Raw genomic sequence first — 22802 nt, 5'->3', positions numbered from 1 at the left:
GGATTAAGATAATTCTGAATAAGCCATCTCATTCTAGAATAAGCGTGCTATGGAGTTAATCAGAAACAGTAAATCCTATTTAAATTCACACCCTACTTTATTCGCAAAAAGAAAAGGAGTACTTGTGGCACCTTAGAGACTAACCAATTTATTTGAGCATAAGCTTTCGTGAGCTACAGCTCACTTCATCGGATGCATACTGTGGAAAATGTAGAAGACCTTTTTATACACACAAAGCATGAAAAAATACCTTCCCCCACCCCACTCTCCTGCTGGTAATAGCTTATCTAAAGTGACCACTCTCCTTACAATGTGTATGATAATCAAGGTGGGCCACTTCCAGCACAAATCCAGGGTTTAACAAGAACGTCGGGGGGGGGGGGGGGGGGGGGAGGAAAAACCAAGGGGAAATAGGTTACCTTGCATAATGACTTAGCCACTCCCAGTCTCTATTCAAGCCTAAGTTAATTGTATCCAATTTGCAAATGAATTCCAATTCAACAGTCTCTCGCTGGAGTCTGGATTTGAAGTTTTTTTGTTGTAATATCGCAACTTTCATGTCTGCGATATTACAACAAAAAACTTCAAATCCAGACTCCAGCAAGAGACTGTTGAATTGGAATTCATTTGCAAATTGGATACAATTAACTTAGGCTTGAATAGAGACTGGGAGTGGCTAAGTCATTATGCAAGGTAACCTATTTCCCCTTGGTTTTTCCTCCCCCCCCCCCCCCCCCCCCGACGTTCTTGTTAAACCCTGGATTTGTGCTGGAAATGGCCCACCTTGATTATCATACACATTGTAAGGAGAGTGATCACTTTAGATAAGCTATTACCAGCAGGAGAGTGGGGTGGCAGGAGGTATTTTTTCATGCTTTGTGTGTATAAAAAAAATCTTCTACACTTTCCACGGTATGCATCCGACGAAGTGAGCTGTAGCTCACGAAAGCTTATGCTCAAATAAATTGGTTAGTCTCCAAGGTGCCACAAGTACTCCTTTTCTTTTTGCGAATACAGACTAACACGGCTGTTACTCTGAAACCCTACTTTATTGCAGATTAACTTTCAGTAAATCATAGCCTAATCTTGCATGTGAGAAGTCAAGCAGTCATGCAAGTCAAGACTATTGCACTAGGCTCAAGAGGGCAGAGAGTTAGCACTGTGTTCAATTTTAACTTTTGCATTTCTTGATATTGCATTTAAGTTTGTATCCTCTATGCTATAATAAATGCAAGCTTTTGGTATTTTATCAATTTATCCAGAGTGTACAATTTACATGGAGCTATTTCCATTATCTCTCTTCCTCACTCCCTGCCATGTTCAAGATATATCCAAGTGTTGTTTTCTTGATGACATATTTGAAGTGTCATTAGCATTAGAAAACTTGAAGCAGAATGATCCTAATTTCCTAATCGTGTTTCCTGTACCTGTCCTAACAATATGTTTCTGAATAATCTGCCCAACAGCAGGGTTAGGCTTCAGGATGAGAGTAAAGAATAAACTCTTCAGAAGGAACATACGAGTATGAAAACAGAGGAATTTTGTTGAGAGAGAATTTAGCAAACTCCCTTTGGATGTACAGCTAACATGAAATGTTTTATACATACCTAGTATTAAACCTCCCCTACACCACCCAAGAAGAATAACCACAAGACTAAATGGGAAGTCTCTAAAGCAGGGTACAATATATGTAATTGATTTCTGATGTATTGATAAATTGTTAAGGGGGTTTAACATCCACTGGAGAAATAAAATTATATATATATTTTTAAAGGAGGGTAAATTACAGTCTACATGTTTTTGTATTTTTAAACTGAAAAAGAGACAGATTAGGAATCAGATAGAGGAAAACTAAATAAAGCCATTAATTGATTTTCTGGGTTAACTTCCAAAATACCTCAACAATGAACATTTTGTTTTTGGTTTTGATTTTTTAAAGAGCTAAAATTAGAGCAACTGCATTCTGTTATTACCAAGTCAACTTGCCTCAAGGGATTCCCAGGCCTGCTTGCCTTGTAGATTTCCAGCTGCCGAACAAAAGTTAGTTCTGCATCATATAGCACTACATATCTTGGTTCCACTTCATGCAATACCCGAGTGAGAGCATAGGGGTCACTACAACCCTGCAAAGGATGAAGAATAGTTAGCGGGGTTTTGAAGATACCATAATAAGCATCTGATGCTAAGTTTAGATGGAAATCTTCAGGTTTGGTTTCTTCTATATTGATTTCTTCACTGCTGCTTGATTCCTTATAGCCCTCCATCTCCTCTCCTATGTTTTCCTCCTCTGTTTTTCCCATCATTTGGGTTAGAGTCAAGTCTTGTTTCTTCATGATTTTGTTTTGTTTTGAGGAGACATGTACTTTGGCTTTTTTGGTTTGAGGTCCTTTGGCCGATCTGGCATTTCCTTTGGATTTGACAGCTTTTCTATCCTTAATCCATGCTTCTCCAGCTCTTTCATCCTTCCCAAAACTTTTGTTATAGAGCCTCATTAAAAGTGCCTCTGCTCCAGCAATAATATACTCTCTCAGTTGTGCACAAGTTCGGTCATCACTGGCACAAATAAGCACTTGCCCTGCAGTCAAAAAATAATATTATGTTTATAACTTGTTATACTGGACTTTTTTATATCCAATTACAAGAATCCTCTTGGGCAGAGATATAAATTGTTTTAAAATGATCTCAGGAGTACACTTGCCAAATGTCTTTACACTTTTTACTAGTAGTTGCTCTGGAATTTTGGGGACAGTCTAAATTACATGATTTTTTGTTTTGAACTGAACAAAAATCAAAGCACAGAAAGTCAATGAAAGTTCATGGTTCTTTACTCCTAAACTGTCAGAATCAGAAATATTTTTCTTCTGACCAATTGAAATGAGACAGATGTAGCATATATTGTAACTTTTTTTTTGCACCACGGAATGAAATGAAAAACAACACATTAACTGAACCTGTTCTAATTTGCAACCGTTTCCATCCGCATTAATGAGCCCAGAACATACAAAAGCGCATAATGCTATTGCTGTTTGAAGTCTTTGACTGACTCTCTTTTTGCAGACTGAAGCTTCCTCACAAGCTGGTTCAGGTGGACTCCGACCTCAAAAGAGGGGGGGGGGGCAGCTGATGCTACCCTAAGAGGGAAGAAAAGAGCATTTGTGCCCCCTCATTGTTTCCCAATAGAATTTGGTACAGTTTAGGGGAAGAATACCCTGAGAAAGAGGCGAGACAGTAAAGGAGCTAGTCAGAAGCAACTATTGCCATCCCCACAATCCAGCACCTACAGCACTTGGAGTGTAGAGGGGTGCCAAGTAGGGTGTCGCACTCTCACACTGGTCCAAGCTTCACAAGCTGGAATGAGTTGTACCTCAACTCCACCAGATTTTAAACCCACTTCAAGATCATGGTGTCCTCCCAAACCTAGAAAGGTAGCTATACTCCTAGGAAGTGCAAGTGGGTCACACTCTTGTGTAGCTCCTATGGCTTATTTATTGAAGGGGAGCTCTACTTGTCCAGTGTTTAAAAGTTCTGTAGAACTTCCTCTTCAGAAGGCTGGAGTATGTACAACCACCACAGGCTTACAAATAAGGTATACTAATTGTCATGGTAATTGACATGACCATGTAACAATAGACAAATACAGTTATTTAAAAGTTTCTAGTTGTTTTCATGGTGGTACTATGGGGGCAGAGTTAAGGGTGCTTGGGTGTCCTTAACTGAGTACTGGCATCACTTGAATGTTTGGATCTGGATTTTTTTAGGATAAAGTGGAAAATTAATGTTGAATTTCCAGGATAATGTTTGTCTCTTTTTATTTTTTTTATTGAGAAAGCTATTTTCAAGGATTTTTGGGATGAAGTTAGAGTCATTAATCCCTAAATACAGGTTAATTAAGTGCTTTGTTTGGGAAAAGTTATTTTCCATGTATGGCTTAATCCTATATCCTCTACTTCACACTTGGCAATAAAGAGGAGAGGAATGATTTCACCTCAGGAACCTGTGTCAGGACCAGTTTTTATTAGCTGTACCCTCTTTGAAATATAGATATGATTGTATTCAAGAGACTTAATTAACTTTGCAGAGACTACACACCTACTCCATCCCTTCATTGATATTTCACTATATACAAACTATTAGAGGGGTCTAAGCAAAGAGTCAGCCTATCCAGGAAATATCTTAATCTAGGTAGATTATGGGTGGGATTTATAAAAGCACATGTTCCATTAAAACTCAATGGACCTTGTGCTGCTAAATCACTTGGGTTATGTTTATATGACAGACTTCTACTAATATAACTGTGTCATTCAGGGGCTCAAAGAGGTGTGAGCCCTAACCCGACTTTCGCCAGCACAGCTATGTCGTAGCATAGAGGCAATTATACCAGCAAAACTGTGCTTTTACCAGGATAGCTTTTTTCCACTTGGGCAGGCGTTTATACTATATCATTACAAACCACTCCTTTGCTGGTATAGCAGTATCCACACTACGACCACTTTACTGGTATAGTATATCAGCATTCCTATCCTGGCAAAACACTCCTTCAGTAGACACATCTGCAATGGTGCTACCTCTAGAATCTAGTTGACTAGGAATATAGGCTCCTAATCTGTTTCACTTCACAGATGTCTCTAATCAGAAACCATAAGAAATGAGTGAAGGTGGTGGTGATGGGAGGAGAAGACAGTCGTGGTAAAAATATTAATAGTCTGTACTGTTTTATCCACTTGACTACCATATCTATGTTTGGTTGGCTTAAGAGATTTTTTTTAAGGCAGGCATGCTCCCAACTTGTAGGTATTTCCACAAGTTAGAGTCCCTGTGTGCATTCTCAGACTCCTCCAGGTGATACTGCATAGGGTTGCTCCTTAAAGTACTGTGTGGCAAAAAGGAGTGGAAAAGGGCCTCACAGGGAGCAGAGAGCATCCCTACCAGGTCAAACAAGGCAGAAGAAAGGAAAGATCGGGGGAAGCCATCAGGGCTAGTGGGGCATGGGGAAAAGAGGCATATCAGAAAGGAAACAAGAATAAGAAAATGGACAGTGAAAAGATAAGATGGTGGCAACCATGGCACCAGGGGACAGAGTGGGAGAAAGCTAGAATACCCACGAGCCAATCATAAAGGAATAGTCAACACAAAATGTTGGTTGCAACACTGATTTTAAGTTATGGACTTTCATGTGTTAATGTGTTCAAAAGCACATTTCAAGCTCATAAATTTACAGTGCTTTCAAAAGCTCAGGCCTTTTTATTTTACACAGAACTTCTCTCTCAAATTCATAAATATTACACATCTAGTACTTTGGTATGATATATTTCAGAAACATGATTTCAGTTCTGTTCTCTTAAAAGAAAGATTAACCAAATGAGAAACATTTAGTACTCTCTCACCTGGCCCACCAAGATCCTCACTGTTCTTGTTCTCGTTCTCAGATTCAATCTCTTTCAATACTTCTCTTAAGGCCTCCCACTTTGGGTTGCTTTCTAAGACCAATTCCCTTTTCAGTTCTGAAATACAATAAAGGAGAATTAATTTAATATAGCAGCTTTCACAGTCAACATACTCCTAAGAGCTTCAAAATAATGGGTTAGATGCTGATAATGTAATGGCTCTTGGCAAATTCAACAACAGCCCACATTTGCAACTTGTTATGCTGGGGGAGGGAGGAAGGCAATAGCTATCACATAAACCTATTTATAGATAGGGACAAATGGTATTTTGAAGCAAAGATAAACATTCATATTTTACTTGTTTAATTTAAAAACTCTTAATTATAAGATTGTTTTTATAACTGTGACTATACACACACTTATATAAAATGAAAATAACATCAGACTAATATTAAACTAAACACTCTAGTGGCTCAAGAACAATTCTACAGGACCTCCACCGGTGACCTGCTGTGCAACCTGGGCAAGTCACTTTACCTCTCTGTACCTTTGCTTCCCCTCCTATTCTTTGTCTTGTCTTGTCTATTGTAAGCTCTCTGGAGCTAGGACTATATCTCAATGTGTTAGACAGCACCTAGCACAACAGGGTCCTGATCTCAGTTGGGGTATCTAGGAGATACTGTAATACAAATGTACAGAACATTAGAAACAGCATAGTTTTGTAAACTGAACTAACAAACCAGTGAATTCATGCCTTCTTTCTGAAGTTATGAGCCCATCTTTTTAAGTGTACCAGACTAAGAACTTTTGATTTATATTTTGGATTTATAATTAGCAACAGCAGATAGTCCTGCATGGAGTAAATTCACACTTCTAGGTAGTCGGCGTGTGCTTTGCCCCTAGAACTCCTTACAAACCACTCATGGTACCTAACACCTATATAAGGCTTTGCAGTGGTACATCACAAAATACTTTAAAAAGAGGCTAAAGCACCACTATCCCCCTTTTACAGATGGGAATCTGACATTTAGAGATGAAGTAACTTGGCTGAAGAAGATTTTTTGAAGGGATCTTTTAGTAAACATACTTCAGAATAAAGACAAATTCACTGAATCTGAGTTTTTGGTCCACAAAGAAGTCAGCGTTAGAAATGCTCACAATACCTTTTCCCTCTTTAATATCCATTTTTTCAGATACTTTGCTTTTCTTACTTATTTTGTCATCTGAAATGCGATAAACTCTCGCTCGAGCATTTACAAACATTGAAGTACTAGAGTCAAGAAATAGCCATCCTAAAGGTGGAGGAAGACAATATTAATAGTCAATTAGGTATTTGCAACATGCCCACTTCAACCCCCTCAAAAAAAAGAAAGCCCCAAATCTTCCATCTGAAACAGTTGTCCTACATGCTTGTTATATAATTACTGCTTTGCAAGATACACAAATGCAAGTTTCTGATATTTTATACATTAAGTAACAGCAGTTAAGTGGGAGGGTGAAAGCATTAACTATCAATAAAACCTCCATCCTTATGGCTAAGTACATAAGCTTAATTAGAAACCTTAGTATGGCTAGTACAGGTTTTTGATTATTCAAAAAAATAAAAAATAAAAAATCAAGGTTTCACTCATGTATTCACTTCTAGAATGTTATTCACCTCATACCTGAATTCTGACCAAATGCTTTTTCAGTTGCTCTCAATGACTCCACAAGGTTAAGAAAGGTGACACAATCATACTGAGTTAGATACTGTAGCAAAGTACGTAATATCTTCAAATCCTGAACCAAAGATTTGGTCTTAGCTCCAAGTTGGTGCCAAAGAGGATCTAAATAGTGACGAATTGTCTAGAAATATAAATGGGAAAGTTAAGTGTTGCAAACACAATGCATCAGTAGAGCCTCATGAAACTTTTTAAAAAATTATTTTGTTTTATTTTTCAGGAATTTCTTGTTCATTCTTCCCTCCCCTCCTCCCCCACAGCTTGAGGCCATGGGGAGGGTGTATGGTTCAGCCCCCCAGGGGTGTGGGAGGCCCTGGAGTGTGTTTGGTTCTTGCCCCAGGAGGGAGGGGAGACCCTGGGGATATGCGTGTTGATTCCTGCCTCTGTGGTGTAGAGACCCTTGAGGGGGTGGTTGTAGAGCAAGCCTATCCCCCACTCACCCTGGAACAGTGGTACCTCTATTGTGGGGATCGGACTGGCATCCTGCTCCAGGTGTTGTTACCTGTAAAACGGGATAGCAGCACCACTCACTCAAATTTGGCATGACTGCCCTTTTGTCATGATGATAGAAGGGTGGCCAGGCCAAACCCAAGTGGTGCTGTGGACAAGCACACAAGGTCGCAATGCCTGGAGCCGGGAGCTGTGCTCAGCCCTACAGGACAGGAGCTGCCACTGCGGGGTAAATTTTTCATTTTATTTTGTTTTAATCTTTGTTTTATTTTGTGTTATTTTACATGGCGAGCGGGGGAGGTCCCAGACAACTGGAAAAAGGCTAATGTAGTGCCCATCTTTAAAAAAGGGAAGGAGGAGGATCCGGGGAACTACAGGCCAGTCAGCCTCACCTCAGCTTTAGCAAAGCTTTTGACACGGTCTCCCACAGTATTCTTGTCAGCAAGTTAAGGAAGTATGGGCTGGATGAATGCACTACAAGGTGGGTACAAAGCTGGCTAGATTGTCGGGCTCAACGGGTAGTGATCAATGGCTCCATATCTAGTTGGCAGCCGGTATCAAGTGGAGTACCCCAAGGGTCGGTCCTGGGGCCGGTTTTGTTCAATATCTTCATAAATGATCTGGAGGATGGTGTGGATTGCACTCTCAGCAAATTTGCGGATGATACTAAACTGGGAGGAGTGGTAGATACGCTGGAGGGGAGGGATAGGATACAGAAAGACCCAGACAAATTGGAGGATTGGGCCAAAAGAAATCTGATGAGGTTCAATAAGGATAAGTGCAGGGTCCTGCACTTAGGACGGAAGAACCCAATGCACAGCTACAGAGTAGGGACCGAATGGCTAGGCAGCAGTTCTGCGGAAAAGGACCTAGGGGTGACAGTGGACGAGAAGCTGGATCTGAGTCAGCAGTGTGCCCTTGTTGCCAAGAAGGCCAATGGCATTTTGGGATGTATAAGTAGGGGCATAGCGAGCAGATCGAGGGACGTGATCATTCCCCTCTATTCGACATTGGTGAGGCCTCATCTGGAGTACTGTGTCTAGTTTTGGGCCCGACGCTACAAGAAGGATGTGAAAAAATTGGAAAACGTCCTGTGGAGAGCAACAAAAATGATTAGGAGGAGAGGCTGAGGGAACTGGGATTGCTTAGTCTGCAGAAGAGAAGAATGAGGGGGGATTTGATAGCTGCTTTCAACTACCTGAAAGGGGGTTCCAAAGAGGATGGATCTAGACTGTTCTCAGTGGTAACAGATGACAGAACGAGAAGCAATGGTCTCAAGTTGCAGTGGGGGAGGTTTAGGTTGGATATTAGGAAAAACTTTTTCACTAGGAGGGTGGTGAAGCACTGGAATGCGTTACCTAGGAGGTGGTGGAATCTCCTTCCTCTGAAGTTTTTAAGGTCAGGCTTGACAAAGCCCTGGCTGGGATGATTTAGTTGGGGATTGGTCCTGCTTTGAGCAGGGGGATGGACTAGATGACCTCCTGAGGTCCCTTATGTCCCTTCCAACCCTGGTATTCTATGATCTGCAAAAAACCACAGAGCGCTACACATCAGCCCCTTTTCTTTGTAAAAGATTTAGGGCCTGAATCAATGTCCACTGAATGTTTCTACTGACTTTCATTGAGATTAAACTAGCTAGAGATATAAAGGGTAACAAGAAAAAATTCTATAAATACATTAGAAGCAAGAGGAAGACCAAGGACAAGGTAGGCCCATTATTCAAGGGGAGGAGATGGGAGGAACAACAACGGAAAACGTAGAAAGGGCAGAAGTGCTAAATGACTTTTTTGTTTCTGTTTTCACCAAAAAATTTAGTAGCAATTGAGCATCTAACTTAATGAATGCCAGTGAAAATGAGGTACGATCAGAGGCTAAAATAGGGAAAGAACAAGTGGAAAATTACTTAGACAAGTTAGATGTTTTCAAGTCACCATGGCCTGATGAAATATATCCTAGAATACTAAGCGGCTGACTGAGGAAATCTGAGCCATTAGTGATTATCTTTGAAAAGTCATGGAAGATGGGTGAGTTTCCAGAGGACTGAAAAAGGGCAAATATAGTGCCAATGTATAAAAAGGGGAATAAGGACAACCCAGGGAATTACAGACCAGTCAGCTTAACTTCAGGACCCGGAAAGATAAAGGAGCTAATATTTAAGCAGCAATCTGCAGACACCTAGAAGATAGTAAGATGATAAGTAACAGTCAGCATGGATTTGTCAAGAACAAATCATGTCAAACCAAATTAACAGCTTCTTTGACAGGGTAACAAGCTTTGTGGATAGAGGGGAAGAGGTAGCTGTCATATATCTTGTCTTTAGTAAGGCTTTTGATAAAGTCTCGCATGACCTTTTCTCATAAACAAATTAGGGAAATACAACCAAGATAAAGCTAGTATAAAATGGGTGCACAACTGGTTGGAAAACCATTCCTAGAGAGTAGTTATCAGTGGTTCACAATCAAGCTGGAAGGACATATCCAGTGGGGTCCCGTAGAGATCAGTTCTGGGTCCAGTTCTGTTCAATATCTTCATCAATGATTTAGATAATGGCATAAAGGGTACACCTATAAAATTTGCAGATGACAGCAAGCTGGGAGGGGTTGGAAGTGCTTTGGAGGGTAGGATTACAATTCAAAATGATCTGGACAAACTGGAGAAATGGTCTGAAGTAAATAGGATGGAATTCAATAAGGACAAATGCAAAGTACTCCACTTAGGAAGGGAAAATCAGTTGCACACATACAAAATGGGAAATGACTGCCTAGGAAGTAGTACTCTGGAAAGGGATCTGCGGGTCATAGTGGATCACAAGCTAAATATAAGTCAACGCTAACAGTGTTGCAAAAAAAAGCAAACATCATTCTGGGCTGTATCAGCAGGAGTGTTGTAAGCAAGGCACAAGAAGTAATTCTTCTGCTCTACTCCATGCTGATTAGGCCTTACTTAGGAGTATTGTGTCCAGTTCTGGGTGCCACATTTCAGGAAAGATGTGGACAAATTTGAGACAGTCTAGAGAAGAGCAACAAAAATGACTGAGATCTAGAAAACATAACTTATAAGGGAAGACTGAAAAGATTGGGTTTGTTTAGTCTGGGGAAGAGAAGACTGAGGGAGGAACATGAGAACAGTTTTCAAGTACATAAAAGGTTGTTACAAGGAAGAGGAGGGAGAAAAATTGCTCTCTTTAACCTCTGAGGATAGGACAAGAAGCAATGGGCTTATATTGCAGCAACAGCAATTCAGGTTGGACATTAGGAAAAACTTCCCAATTGTCAGTGTGGTTAAGCACTGGAATAAACTGCTGAGGGAGGTTCTGAAACCTCCATCATTGGAGATTTTTAAGAGCAAGTTAGACAGAGAGCTGTCAGGGATGGGCTAGATAATACTTAATCCTGTCTTGAGTGCCCGGGACTGGACTAGAAGATCTCTCAAGGTCCCTTCCACTCCTACAATTCTATGATTTTATAGGCATTGTATCAGGCCCACAGTGTGCAGGTACAGGTACCATTACAAGTGTACAGAACAAACACGTTATAACAAACACATTATAGTTACTTTGCCAAAAGTACCCAAATAAAAACGTATTTAATAGTTATAATATTTACAGTAAGTAAACCAGTATCTTGGAAATGTAGTGAAATATATGCGCTTTTATATAAAACATAACTGAACAATTAACAGATATCTGCCTCCTCTACTGCATTAAGTGTAGATTTTTCCTTGAAATAAACCACAGCTGCTGGGAGAAGGAAAGAGACAAACATACCTATTTAATTTCACTTGAGCTGCCCTGTGGCCTTAGTATTCAGTACACTTTATTCAGTGAAAGAAGAAAGCACCATAATATCATCTTATTCTCATAACAGACGAGCACCCTAGAGATGGGCAATTTTGGTATTTTTATAAAACAAAAACATTTTCTACAAAAAGCCAGAAAGCCTAATGTTAACATAAAAACAGAGATAATGAATGTAAGTAAGCTGTGTCACAAAGTGAATATTGAAGTATGTGGTTGTACTCTGCAAAAGTACATCAACCAAGTTGCAGCTTTACTACGAATGGCAATATAAAACATGGTTAATGACATACAGCAACTCGATACAAAACAAATACACCATGGTATATGCTGCTTTCCATGCATAGGAAGAGATCCTACTAAAAAGAACATGAGCATGCTGTCAAGAAAGAAATACTGTATACATTATCATCTCTTTAATATTAAGGACATATTCTGAGCAGAAACTGTACAGCCATCTTAAATCTTTAAAATGCTATTATGACACAGTGAGTAAGGTCATATATTTTATTAAACCAAATTCTGTTGGTAAGAAAGACAAGCTTTTGAGCTCTTCCACCTTGTCTCTCTAATATCCTGGGACCAACACAACTACAACATGGCATACATTAGTACACAGTAACAGATGGTAATTATAAATCTTATTTTCCCATTCGATATAGCTAACTACAAAAAATAAGGAATTAAACATAATAAAGAAGACTAAGTAGCTAAGCTACATAGAAATAATTTAGCCTTTACAATGTTAAAAATTGCCCCATTATTATTATTATTTGTATTACCATAGCCATAGTTATGGAGCAGGACCCCACTGTGCTAAGTGCTGTACAAACATAGACCAAAAAGACGGTCCCTGCCCCAAAGAGATTACTATCTAATTTTACAGTGGCAACTACACACAATCAACACTACAGATTACTACAATTCTCAGTTTACAATGGCAATGAGCATGCTGAAGGTGAGGTTTCAAATTGCTTCTACTTATTTTTTGGAATTATAACAGTACATTATTGTACAGAATGCTAACTAGTAAAATGACCTGCATTCTTCACAATTACATCATAGCAAACAAAAACAAAATTTACCTTGTCAAAAGGTTTTCCAATAGCATTTTCTAATGATAAGTCTTCTACTTCAAGAGCTGGGTTATAGCGTTTGAGTTCTCTCAGACACACATTCAGGATGTCCAGTATAGAGGTCTGGATAGTGAGCATGGCAGGGGTCATGGATACATGTATTTCCACCACTTCAGGTTTGTGTTTCTCTAAAAATGAATTCACCGCTATATGAAACCTAGGGAGAAAATAGCTTATGAAGATTTATATGAGCAGTATAGAACCCTTACAGCCTTAGTGCCACAATTATTTAATACATTCACATAAAATGAGGTTTAGAATCAGTGTAAGTTAAACCACTAAGCTAACTGAAAAGTGCAGTGTGTTCTATAGAAATGAGGGTAGTTGCCAGTGTGTACGATCAGCCTCAAGAAACTATTTATGCTTTGATCACACCTGTATTAGTCCTTGTCAATTATCCATAGAATAACAAAGCTCATACACATAAGGAGATGGAGAATTACAATATTATATACTAGAACCCCATTTATCCGGTCTAATTGGGACTGGGGCCAGATCAGATAATCAAAACTCCAGATAAACTGGAGAATGGGAAAATGCAATGCTGCAGCACCATCTATGGGCTACAGGAGCAATCACCCACTTATGACCCTGGAGTCCTGGTTGGTTGGTAAATACGGAGAGCTGGTTAAGGGTGAGTCAGATAAACGTGGTTGTATTGTATTCCACAGAATAACCATGGATGGGCCAAATCCTGCAGTCCAGTGGAAAGGAAAAATTCCATATAACAGGCAGAATAGGGTATCTAAATCCGGTGTAGCCCAAGAATCCACCAATAAATCCTGTAGACCCCCCAGCCCTCCATACAAGTATCAGGACCCCTTTATAATGCTCCTCTCGGCTATTCTATACCCCATTACATACACGGGAATTAATGTTGATAATGGAGTACGACATGTGGAGCAGTAGCTCGTCTTGTCTGCTCCCTCTAAACTTAAGTGCACATCTTCCTGACCCACAGAATCCCCAACTTGTACAGGGGATTTCATGATTTAGAAGCAAGAAAGCATTGTGCACATCCACTGTTCACCCTTTCCTACCCCAATTAAGCCCACTTTTGCTCCCTTCTACAACTAAAACAAAAGCTTCTGAAGATACTGCGTACAGTGGCATGTGACAGATCAAAGAAGGAAAAGGTGAGTGGGCTAAAGAAACAGTAAGTGGGGTACAAAAGATGACTTTCCTATCCAATGGAAAAAATTTTCCCTGCATTTTCCATGTTCATTGTCTCAACTGGAGTAAGACAAGAGATTTCAATCCTGTTCCAGGCTTTGCTCTAACTCACTATGAGACCTAAGGCAAATCAAACTCTGTGCCTTAGTTTCCATCAGTCAGATGCAGATATTCTTCAGACTTTATATACACATTTAAAAGAAGATCTTAGCTTTTGATTTAAACCGCGATGTTGAAGACATAAACCTATGAAAAACCACCACAATCCAAAAAATAAGACTCAATTAATAAAAATACATTGTGAAGTAGCAAGGCATCTTACCTTGGCCACAGATAAAGTTTCCGTACAAAGAGATTTCTCATCACTCTTTCCACATGACAAAAGCCAGTATCAAAGGCAATGGCATTGTCTGTAAAGGCTTTGATGAACCCTTTCTTGTTCTTCTGGCGAAAGAGTCGCAAGATAAATGCTTCCTGACAAGATTCAATGATTCTGTGTGCTTTGTATACCAAAATACCTGGCAGAATAAGAGGTTTTCAAGTTACACAAATGGGGAGAAAAAAAAAAGTTAAAATATTGGGTCTATTTTTTCCACAAGAATGCTTTATTCTTTTAATGTTTTGCCAATTAAACAGCAATAGGAATTTAAATCTTCTGTCATATGCTGCAAATATGGAATCATGTAGGACCAGTCGAAACAGTTCTCAAGCCCCACAGAACACCCCCCTCCTCCTGAACACTATAGCTGTGTTAATGAGGCATCTTTAGACAAAAAATACTTCTACTTAAATGGAAAGGAGACAAAGAAGGAAAACAATAGGGCTTAATTTGGATTCTTAGTTGCATTAGAAAATTCTAGAAGTTATCCTAAGAATTTAAAATGTTGGTAAAATTAGAAGTTAACACAGTATTATCACACTGCAGTGTAGGGATTTTAAAGATCACATTATTAATTTATCTACAAAAAGGTTGTAACCTACAGAACTGAAACACCTGATGACATTTTGTTCATGATGAAAGAACCCCTTAAGACATTTCTTTAGCATATATTTTATGATTTTCATAGATTTTTAATGGCAGAAGGAATCACTATGATTCTAGTCTGTTTCCTGCAAAATATAGGCCATAGAATTTCACCAAGGCAATGTCTACGTGAAGTGAGCTGTAGCTCACGAAAGCTTATGCTCAAATAAATTTGTTAGTCTCTCAGGTGCCACAAGTACTCCTTTTCTTTTTGTGAATACAGACTAACACGGCTGCTACTCTGAAACCAAAAAAGGTGTATTTCTAACAATTGTTAAAATGCTAGGGTAGACAAGGCAAGTTGTACTTTTAACATGTATTAGGTGGTTGAGGTAAACCATACGGATGAGCCTAGGGATTACCTCACCCAGATAAAACTAGTTGAAACTACAGTTTGCCTTGTCTGCACTAGAATTTAAACCCATTATTTAACACACATTAAAAAGTATTTTTTCCTAGCGAAGACAGGCTGGTTAAGCTACAGCATCTCTTTTAGAAAGACATCTAAATCTTGGTTTAAGGACTTCAAACTCCAGTGAATCCATCATATCCCTAGGTAAGTTGTTCTAATGATTAATCACCTTCCTGTTAAAAAAATTGCATCTTTATTTCTAGTCTGAGTTTGACTAGCTTCAGCTTCCAGCCATTGATCTTGTTATGCCTTTGTACGATTACATTAAGTTTTCACACTTCTAATAATTCTTCTAGTACTTTTCTGAACTCCTTCCAATTTTTCAACTTCCTTTGCAAAGTGTGGGCCCCAGAACTGACAGTATTTTAGTAACAGTCTCACTAATGTTGTACATAACAGTGATTACACCACTCACCTACTTTTATTCCATATTCCTCTGCTTAAATATGCAAGGATCACATTTACTCTCTTCCATTACCATGTCGCATTGGAAGCTTATGTTCAGTTGGTTATCCACCATGATCCTGAATTCTTTTTGAGTCACTGCATTTCAAAATAGAGTGCCCCCAATCTTATAAGTGTGACCTACATTCTTGGTTCCTGAATATGTGACTTTGCATTTAGCTATATTAAAATGCATGGGCTCATTTGAACAACATCTTACACTGTGATCCAGATCACCCTGCAGATCTGACTTGTGCTCATTATTTACCACTCCACCAATTTGTGTTATTTGCAAACTTTATCAGTAATGATTTTATATTTTCTTTCAGCTCATTAATAAAGATACTGAATAGCACTGGGCCAAGAACCCGTAGGACCCCACTAGAAATGCTCCCACAGGATGTGCACTTACAATTAATTTGATATCAATTGGCCAGTTTCTAATGAATTTAATATATGCTACTATGATTTAAACACAACTACATTCCTATAAACTGCTTAAAAATACTTATCTGTTTCATTGTTCAAGCAATGCTGATTATATACCATCCATTACTAATGTGTGAATTCGTAATAAAATCTCTTGTTCTCTAGCAATTAAGAATATAAGCCATACTTTTACAACAGGAGGGGACTCTACCCTGGGGAACAGTGACTCTGAAAGAGACTTGGGGGCATGGGGATAATCAGCTGAACACGAGCCCCCAAGTGTGCTGCTGTGGCCAAAAAGGGCTAATGCAATCCTTGGATCGGTATACAAGGGAATAATGAGTAGGAGTAGGGAGGTTATTTTACCTCTGTATTTGGCACTGGTGCAACCACTGCCAGAACTCTGTGTCCAGTTCTGGTGCCCACAATTCAAGGATGTTGATAAACTGGAGAGGGGTCAGAGAAGAGCCACAAGAACGATTAAAGGATTGTAAAACATGCCTTCTAGTAAAAGATGCAAGGAGTTCAATCTGTTTAGCTTATCAAAGAGAAGGATAAGAGGTGACTTGATCACAGTCTAGCAATACCTCCATGGGGAACAGAAATTTGAAAATAGAGGGCGTCATTGTTCCTGAAGAAACTGCACCTCTGACCCTCTCCTTAAAGGCACCTGCTTAAGACTCAGACCTCGAGCTGTCACCTTTCTTGGAGCAAACTGTTGTGACTCTCTCCTTCTAGATTGGGTATTTAGGCTACAATTCCTCCTTCATTTCATTACAATTATTCCAGCAGGTCTGAGTTTAGTTCAGCACTTGCAACTCTTCTCTCTCTCAGGGGCAATGACGGGTTTAACCAGTGACCAGGCAGCTTTTGTAAAGCAAAGTATTATTTATTCAGAACAAAAGCATTACAGAGAAAAATAGATCTTAAAAACAATAAACTATTTACATGCAGCCCTTAGCTTAGCTGGCAGTCATCTATTTTCCATATGAAGACCATGGCAGGTTTAAGTCTTTAAGGCCCTTTCCACAGGGCCTGTTTCTTGTCATCACAGCACCATGCCAGTTCTTGGATTGGGTAAGAGTGAACCCTGTCTCCATGTCAGGGTGGTCACATTATACATTTCTCACGTCTTTGTTTGCCAGGCTTCTTCAATCAGGTCAAACTAGAATATGCAATTTCCCTCGGGGTAGGGTGTGTGAGACTCCTCCAGACTTCTTTATGTGCCTAGGGATTTACATTTATTACCCCTCCCTCACCACAAGTTACCAGTGATTTTAGTTCTTGCAGAAAACTCCTGTAACTCCCCCATGGGACCAGAATATAATCCAAACTCTTCAAAATACATATTATGTATACCAGCGGTTCTCAAACTGTTGGTCAAGACCCCAACTGGGTTGTGACCCCATTTTAATGGGGTTGCCAGGGCCAGCATTAGACTTGCTGGGACCCAGAGCTGAAGCTGAAGCCCAAGCTTTACCCCTACCCGGGGCAATGGGGCTCAGGTTGCAGCCCCCTTTCCCCTTTCGGGTGCCAACCCCCCTGGGGTCATGTAGTAACTTTATTGTCAGAAGGGAGGGTTGTGGTGCAATGAAGTTTGAGAACCCCTGATGTATACAGTTGATACAACAGTCTTTGAGTATCTCGTGTGTTCATAATGTCTATCACTGAGGTTTCTTCAGTCTAGCAGACAAAGGTATATAACAAAATTCAGTAGCTGGAGGTTAAAGCTGGACAAGTCCAGACTAGAAATGAAGAGCAATTTTTTTTAACAGAGAGAGTAATTAATCATTAGAACATATTACCAAGGGTTTTGCTGGATTCTCTTTCACTGGAAGTTTTAAAATCCCAATTGGATGTTTTCTCTAAAAGACTTTCTCTAGTTCAGCCATAGCTATGGGACTTGAAACAGGAATTAAATTCAGGTAAGTCCTCTGGCTTGTGTTATGCAGGACTTCAGACTAGATCTCAACTGTCCCTTCTGGCCTTATAATCTATGCTTAGATTGTAAAATGCAAGATTTTTTTTTTCATAAAAGAAATGGATACATTGTTTGCATGTCTAGAGATATCAGATACATTTAAAAAGGAATGAGAACTTCACAAACATATTTTTCTAGAATTATTCCATCCTTTCCATTATATCCAATACCATTTCTAATATTCCAAACAATGTGTACAGCAAGATATGAAACTATAATAGCTACGGTGACACTGACATCTTGTGGTAATAGCATCAAAATAAAAGACCAAGTTATAAATGACCCGCAAAGCATTTAAAAATTGGTTTGTGCCTTTTTTTGCTATTTCTGTTTTATAGAAGGCCTAAAGAACCTCCCAACTCCCATCTTTATTCTTTCTTCAAACTAGAAATATCAAGAATGTCAAGATTCATCTACTCCGGTTTGCTGTAAAACCTCTTAAAGGTTCTAACATAGTGGGAACTCTCACATGTTTATTGAAGGGATGGAATATCTGTAACAGAGATTAACTTTCTCCAAAGTGTTCATTAATCAATTATGTTTAAGCGTTAACAAAATCCAGAATTTTATTGTCTGGCTAAAAATTCCTTTCCCTTCCAATTTTCAATTTTGGGGGTCTTGTGTAATTATTGTACTAGCTCTCCAATCACTAGTGTGTCTTCTAGGCTAGACAAGATCTAAAATTCTAATATTAATAAAACAAGTAGAAAAAACACACAACAACTTTCAAGTCTAATTTATATATAAAGCAGAATAAAACGCCACAAGCTTTTCACATCACCTTTAACACAGGCATTGTTACTGCAACTTTCACAAAGGCCTAATTCTTCAGCCCTTACACACATCAATTGGACTACCCATAAGTAAAGGTTGCAGAACTAATCCCTGTGTGTATAGGTGAAGTAAAAGGAATATAAATAGAAATTTTTTAGCTTACTTTCACTAAACTCTTACCAGTTATAAGATTTGAAGGAATTCTATCTGTCAAGAAATCCACCACAAGAATTCGACTTGTTGCGAAGAGGACACCACCTTGTGTGTAAACTTCATATCTACAGTTGCTTGTAATTTCATTGGTAACACGCCGAGGAAGATGGACAACTCCATCTGACCTCAGCTGATCAATAAAATACTCCTAAACCAAACACAGACACAGTATTTCACCAGGGTAATTGCTTTGATTAAACAGATGCAAAAAATTATAGATTTCTATATTCTTATTGATTTTTCGGGGGCTGCCATCAAAAATCTACAAAGTAGTAATCATGAGCCACGATTACCTATATATCTAGATGCAACATATATTTTTCTGGTCAAGTATTATGGGTAACATTTTCAAAAGCATCCAAGGGACTTAAGACCCTAAGTCAAGGATTGGCAATCTTTGGCATGCGGCCCACCAGGGTAAGCCCCCTGGCTGGCTGGGCTGGTTTGCTTACCTGTAGCGTCTGCAGGCTCAGCCGATCGCAGATCCCACTGGCTGCAGTTCGCCACTCCAGGCCAATGGGGGCTGCGGGAAGCGGTGTGGGCCGAGGTCTTTGCTGGCCGCCGCTTCCCACAGCCCCCATTGGCCTGGAACGGCAAACCCCGGCCAGTGGGAGCTGTGAGTGGCCAAAACTGCGGACACAGCAGGTAAACAAACCGGCCTGCCCAGCCAGGGGGCTTACCCTGGCAGGCCATGTGCCAAAGGTTGCCGATCCCTGTCCTAAGTCTTATTTTTAAAAGTAACTTAGATAATTAAAAGAGTGAAGGACTGTCTCTGTTCTGTTTGTACAGTGATTAGCACAATGGGGTCCTGATCCATGAGTAGGGCTACTATTACAATACAAAGAATATATTTCACCACATAGCTGCATTTCAGCAGAGAATAAAGTGACCTGTTTGTGTAGTCTATGTATCTGTTTTAAAAGTGTTTTAGGGTCCTTAGGATGAAAAGCCCTATATAAATAAGATCATATTCATATTATTCTATGGTTATGTATTATATTACATTTGTCTGAGGCCCTTCATCCTAAAGGATCTCAAAATTCTTAAAAATAGACACACAGATTGAGGCTTTGTCTATATTACCATTTTTGTTGGTCGGGGTGTGAAAAAAATCACACCCCTAACCAACATAAGTTTCACTGACAAAAGAATGGTGTGGACAGCACTATGTCAGCAGAAGAGGCTCTCCTCTGGACACAGCTAACGCCACTCGTTGGGGTGGTTTAATTATGCTGGCAGGAGTGCTCTCTCCTGAGGGCAAAGCACAACTACATGGGAGACCTTACAGCGGTACAGCTATCCCGCTGTAAGGTCCGTAGTGTAGACATAGCCTAAACCAGTGGTTTTCAATATTTTTTCATTTGCAGACCCCTAAAAATTTTGACTGGAGGTGTGGATGCCTTTGAAAATCTTAGACATAGTCTGCAGACCAGCAGGGGTTCGTGGACCACAGGTTGAAAACCACTGGACTAAACAAAAGGGTCACTTTATTTTACACTGAAATCCAACCATGTGGTGAAATGTAATAATTAATTATTAACAATCAGCATCATTACACAACATAAAAGGATGGTAAGAAGAATATTTATTCAACTAAACTGAAGGGGAAATCTCCATAGGTAGAATGCAATTACCTGGTTTAGAATTTGCCCAGTTTCCCAGGATTAACATATCTACTCTTGAAAAGTGCCAGCAGATTTCCTCCCTCTCCCCACACACACCTTTGCCTTGTTTCAATGAAGTAAAAAGATAAAGTGACGGAAAAAAAAAAAAGTTCTACACATAAAAAAGGGAAGAGGTCAGAGAAGGCAAACTGTTCCTTAATTAAACTAAGTATTAGAGATTGGCAATTTTATTAATTTATTCAACAATTTTATACTCTTTCTGCTCATTAGTTATTCACAAATTTCCAATGTCCAAAAAACAGTTTATGCAAACATATTTTAGCATATGGACAGCTTGCTAATTATTCTGTGTTTCATGCTGTGTGACCAGTTACTTGGACCCTGATCTGATCCTGCAAACATTGACTTCAGTAGGACAATACTTACACTTAAAGTTAAGCATGTGCCTGAAACTATGCCATCACTAGAAATACTGCTGCTGTAGCACTAATCAGTGTTGCTCACGGCAGCTACAGGAGGAGTTCTCCCATCACTACAGTTAAACCACCTCCCCGAGAGGGTAGTCAGGTCAACAAAAGAATTCTTCAGTAGACCTAGGGCTATGCACACCAGAGGCTAGGTCAGTTTAACTACTTTGTTGAGGGGGGTATGGATTTTTCATACCCCTGGATAACATAGCTGTCGACCTAACTTTATAGTGTAAACCTGGCCTTGCTGGATTAGGACCTACACACTCGCTCTCCTGTTGGCATAGCACGTCTTCACCAGACGAACTGTAGCTGTGCTGATATAGTGCTGTCATGTAGACTTCCCCTCAGTATTGTTTCTGTTACTTGACTGGATCACTCCCAAATTTACTAAGGGCTTCCAACACAGTGCACAGAAACATGCAGATATATATGTTCAACACTCTCCTTCCACCACCAAGTATTTGCTTATACAAAGGTTTACAGGTAGTTAGGTCAGGTTGCTAATAGTAAAGCAAACAAAGTTTTTATTTGACTGACTGTTCACTAGTACTTGGGTACAGTATTTGCCCAATTCCATTCAACATACATCTCCATCAATGAAACACAATCTTTAATAACCGCTGATCAAGACTTAAGTGCATTGGCTACTTCAGCAGCACCATATCTCCTACCATGCTGCTGAGGCATTGGTTCAGTACCAGCTCCTCAAGGCAACTCTCCATCACAACTAGTTCTAAAGGTACCAAGATGATTGATATACCCAGTCTGGAAAGTGGCCCCCACTTGAAACTTCTGAGGAAGAAGAATGAACTCTGAATATGAGGGAACAGTGGGTAGGTTTGGGGGGAGAAATCGCACTCCAATTCTTTAAAGTGGGTAGGTCTGTATGTGAGGAAGGGATTTAAATTGCAACCCACTGGCACCGAGGGGATTTTGGGGACAGGAGTGCATATGTGTGTGTCAGGACGATCATATCCCACTCCCCCTGAAGGGAGGAGAGGAAAGATTCCCACCCCCGTGAGAGGTGGCTGGGGGCAGGTCGGGGGAACTGACCCCCAAGGAGAGACCTGAGGGAGTGTCCTCCCGCCTGAAGAAGGCGCGTAGGCATCGACTCTCCCCACGCCCCGGAGAGTAGCCCCTCACCTCCTCGGCCGGGCTGGTGTTGAGCACCAGCACCAGACTGGCCGGCTCGCAATAGAGGCGGAGGAAGCGCAGCAGGATGCGGTCGATGCCCAGGCCGCGGGCGCAGATCACCAGCCCGTCTCGGTGGAAGAGATCCAGGAAAATCTGATTCTCGTGCTCCAGCAGCGCCGCCATAACCGGCCGGGCTGACAGACCAGCAGCCGTTGCGCACCCAGGAGAGCAGAGCATGCGCATTAGTAGCAGTGAAACCGCCGCCTTCAACCAAACGCCAGGCGACGGTTCCTCACGCTAGCTACGGGCGCCGAGCCGCTGCGCGAGCGCTAGCGCCTCCTGCAGGACACAAACGCCAAAGGGGAAGGAGCCGCTCGCGGGAAGAGAGGAGCGGCCCAGCTCTCCCGCACCGTGGGGAGTGTCCCGAGCCCCAAGGGTGTAACTCCCACCCCAGCCTGCTCCTTAGTAGGGGCAGGAGGTAACGCCGCAAAGCGCCAGCCGTGTTCATGTGCGAGCAGAAAGAGGGGGTGCACCCCCATCACCATCCCCAGGCTGTAGAGGAGGGGAAAGTGACTCACTCCCTCAAGCCTCCCTCGTGGGGTGGGGGAGCTGAGACCCCTCAGTCCTCTTTTTGCA

At 40.5% G+C, this 22802-nt stretch overlaps 1 protein-coding gene across 4 annotated transcripts in view; it reads right to left on the bottom strand.

The window, feature by feature from the left end:
- The window catches only part of ERCC4 (ERCC excision repair 4, endonuclease catalytic subunit), a 31078-nt gene extending 8675 nt beyond the window's left edge, over positions 1–22403 (bottom strand). For 3 of the 4 annotated variants that reach the window (XM_073362379.1, XM_073362381.1, XM_073362382.1), the window contains exons 1-8: positions 22176–22382; positions 18905–19085; positions 13983–14178; positions 12437–12644; positions 7049–7229; positions 6548–6676; positions 5385–5501; positions 1987–2575 (exon numbers count right to left, since the gene is read on the bottom strand). In XM_073362379.1, coding sequence (XP_073218480.1) covers positions 1987–2575; positions 5385–5501; positions 6548–6676; positions 7049–7229; positions 12437–12644; positions 13983–14178; positions 18905–19085; positions 22176–22349 — 1775 coding nt within the window. In that variant the 5' untranslated portion in view covers positions 22350–22382. Of the gene's footprint in view, positions 1–1986; positions 2576–5384; positions 5502–6547; positions 6677–7048; positions 7230–12436; positions 12645–13982; positions 14179–18904; positions 19086–22175 lie in introns of all 4 variants that reach the window. The other variant, XM_073362380.1, reaches the window with a different exon arrangement.
- Positions 22404–22802: the final 399 nt, after the last annotated feature.

The sequence above is a fragment of the Lepidochelys kempii genome, chromosome 10 (assembly GCF_965140265.1).
Source record: "Lepidochelys kempii isolate rLepKem1 chromosome 10, rLepKem1.hap2, whole genome shotgun sequence".
NCBI lineage: Eukaryota > Metazoa > Chordata > Testudines > Cheloniidae > Lepidochelys > Lepidochelys kempii.
The sequence above is the reverse complement of the archived record's forward strand: the minus strand, read 5'-3'. Positions and strand labels throughout refer to the sequence as shown.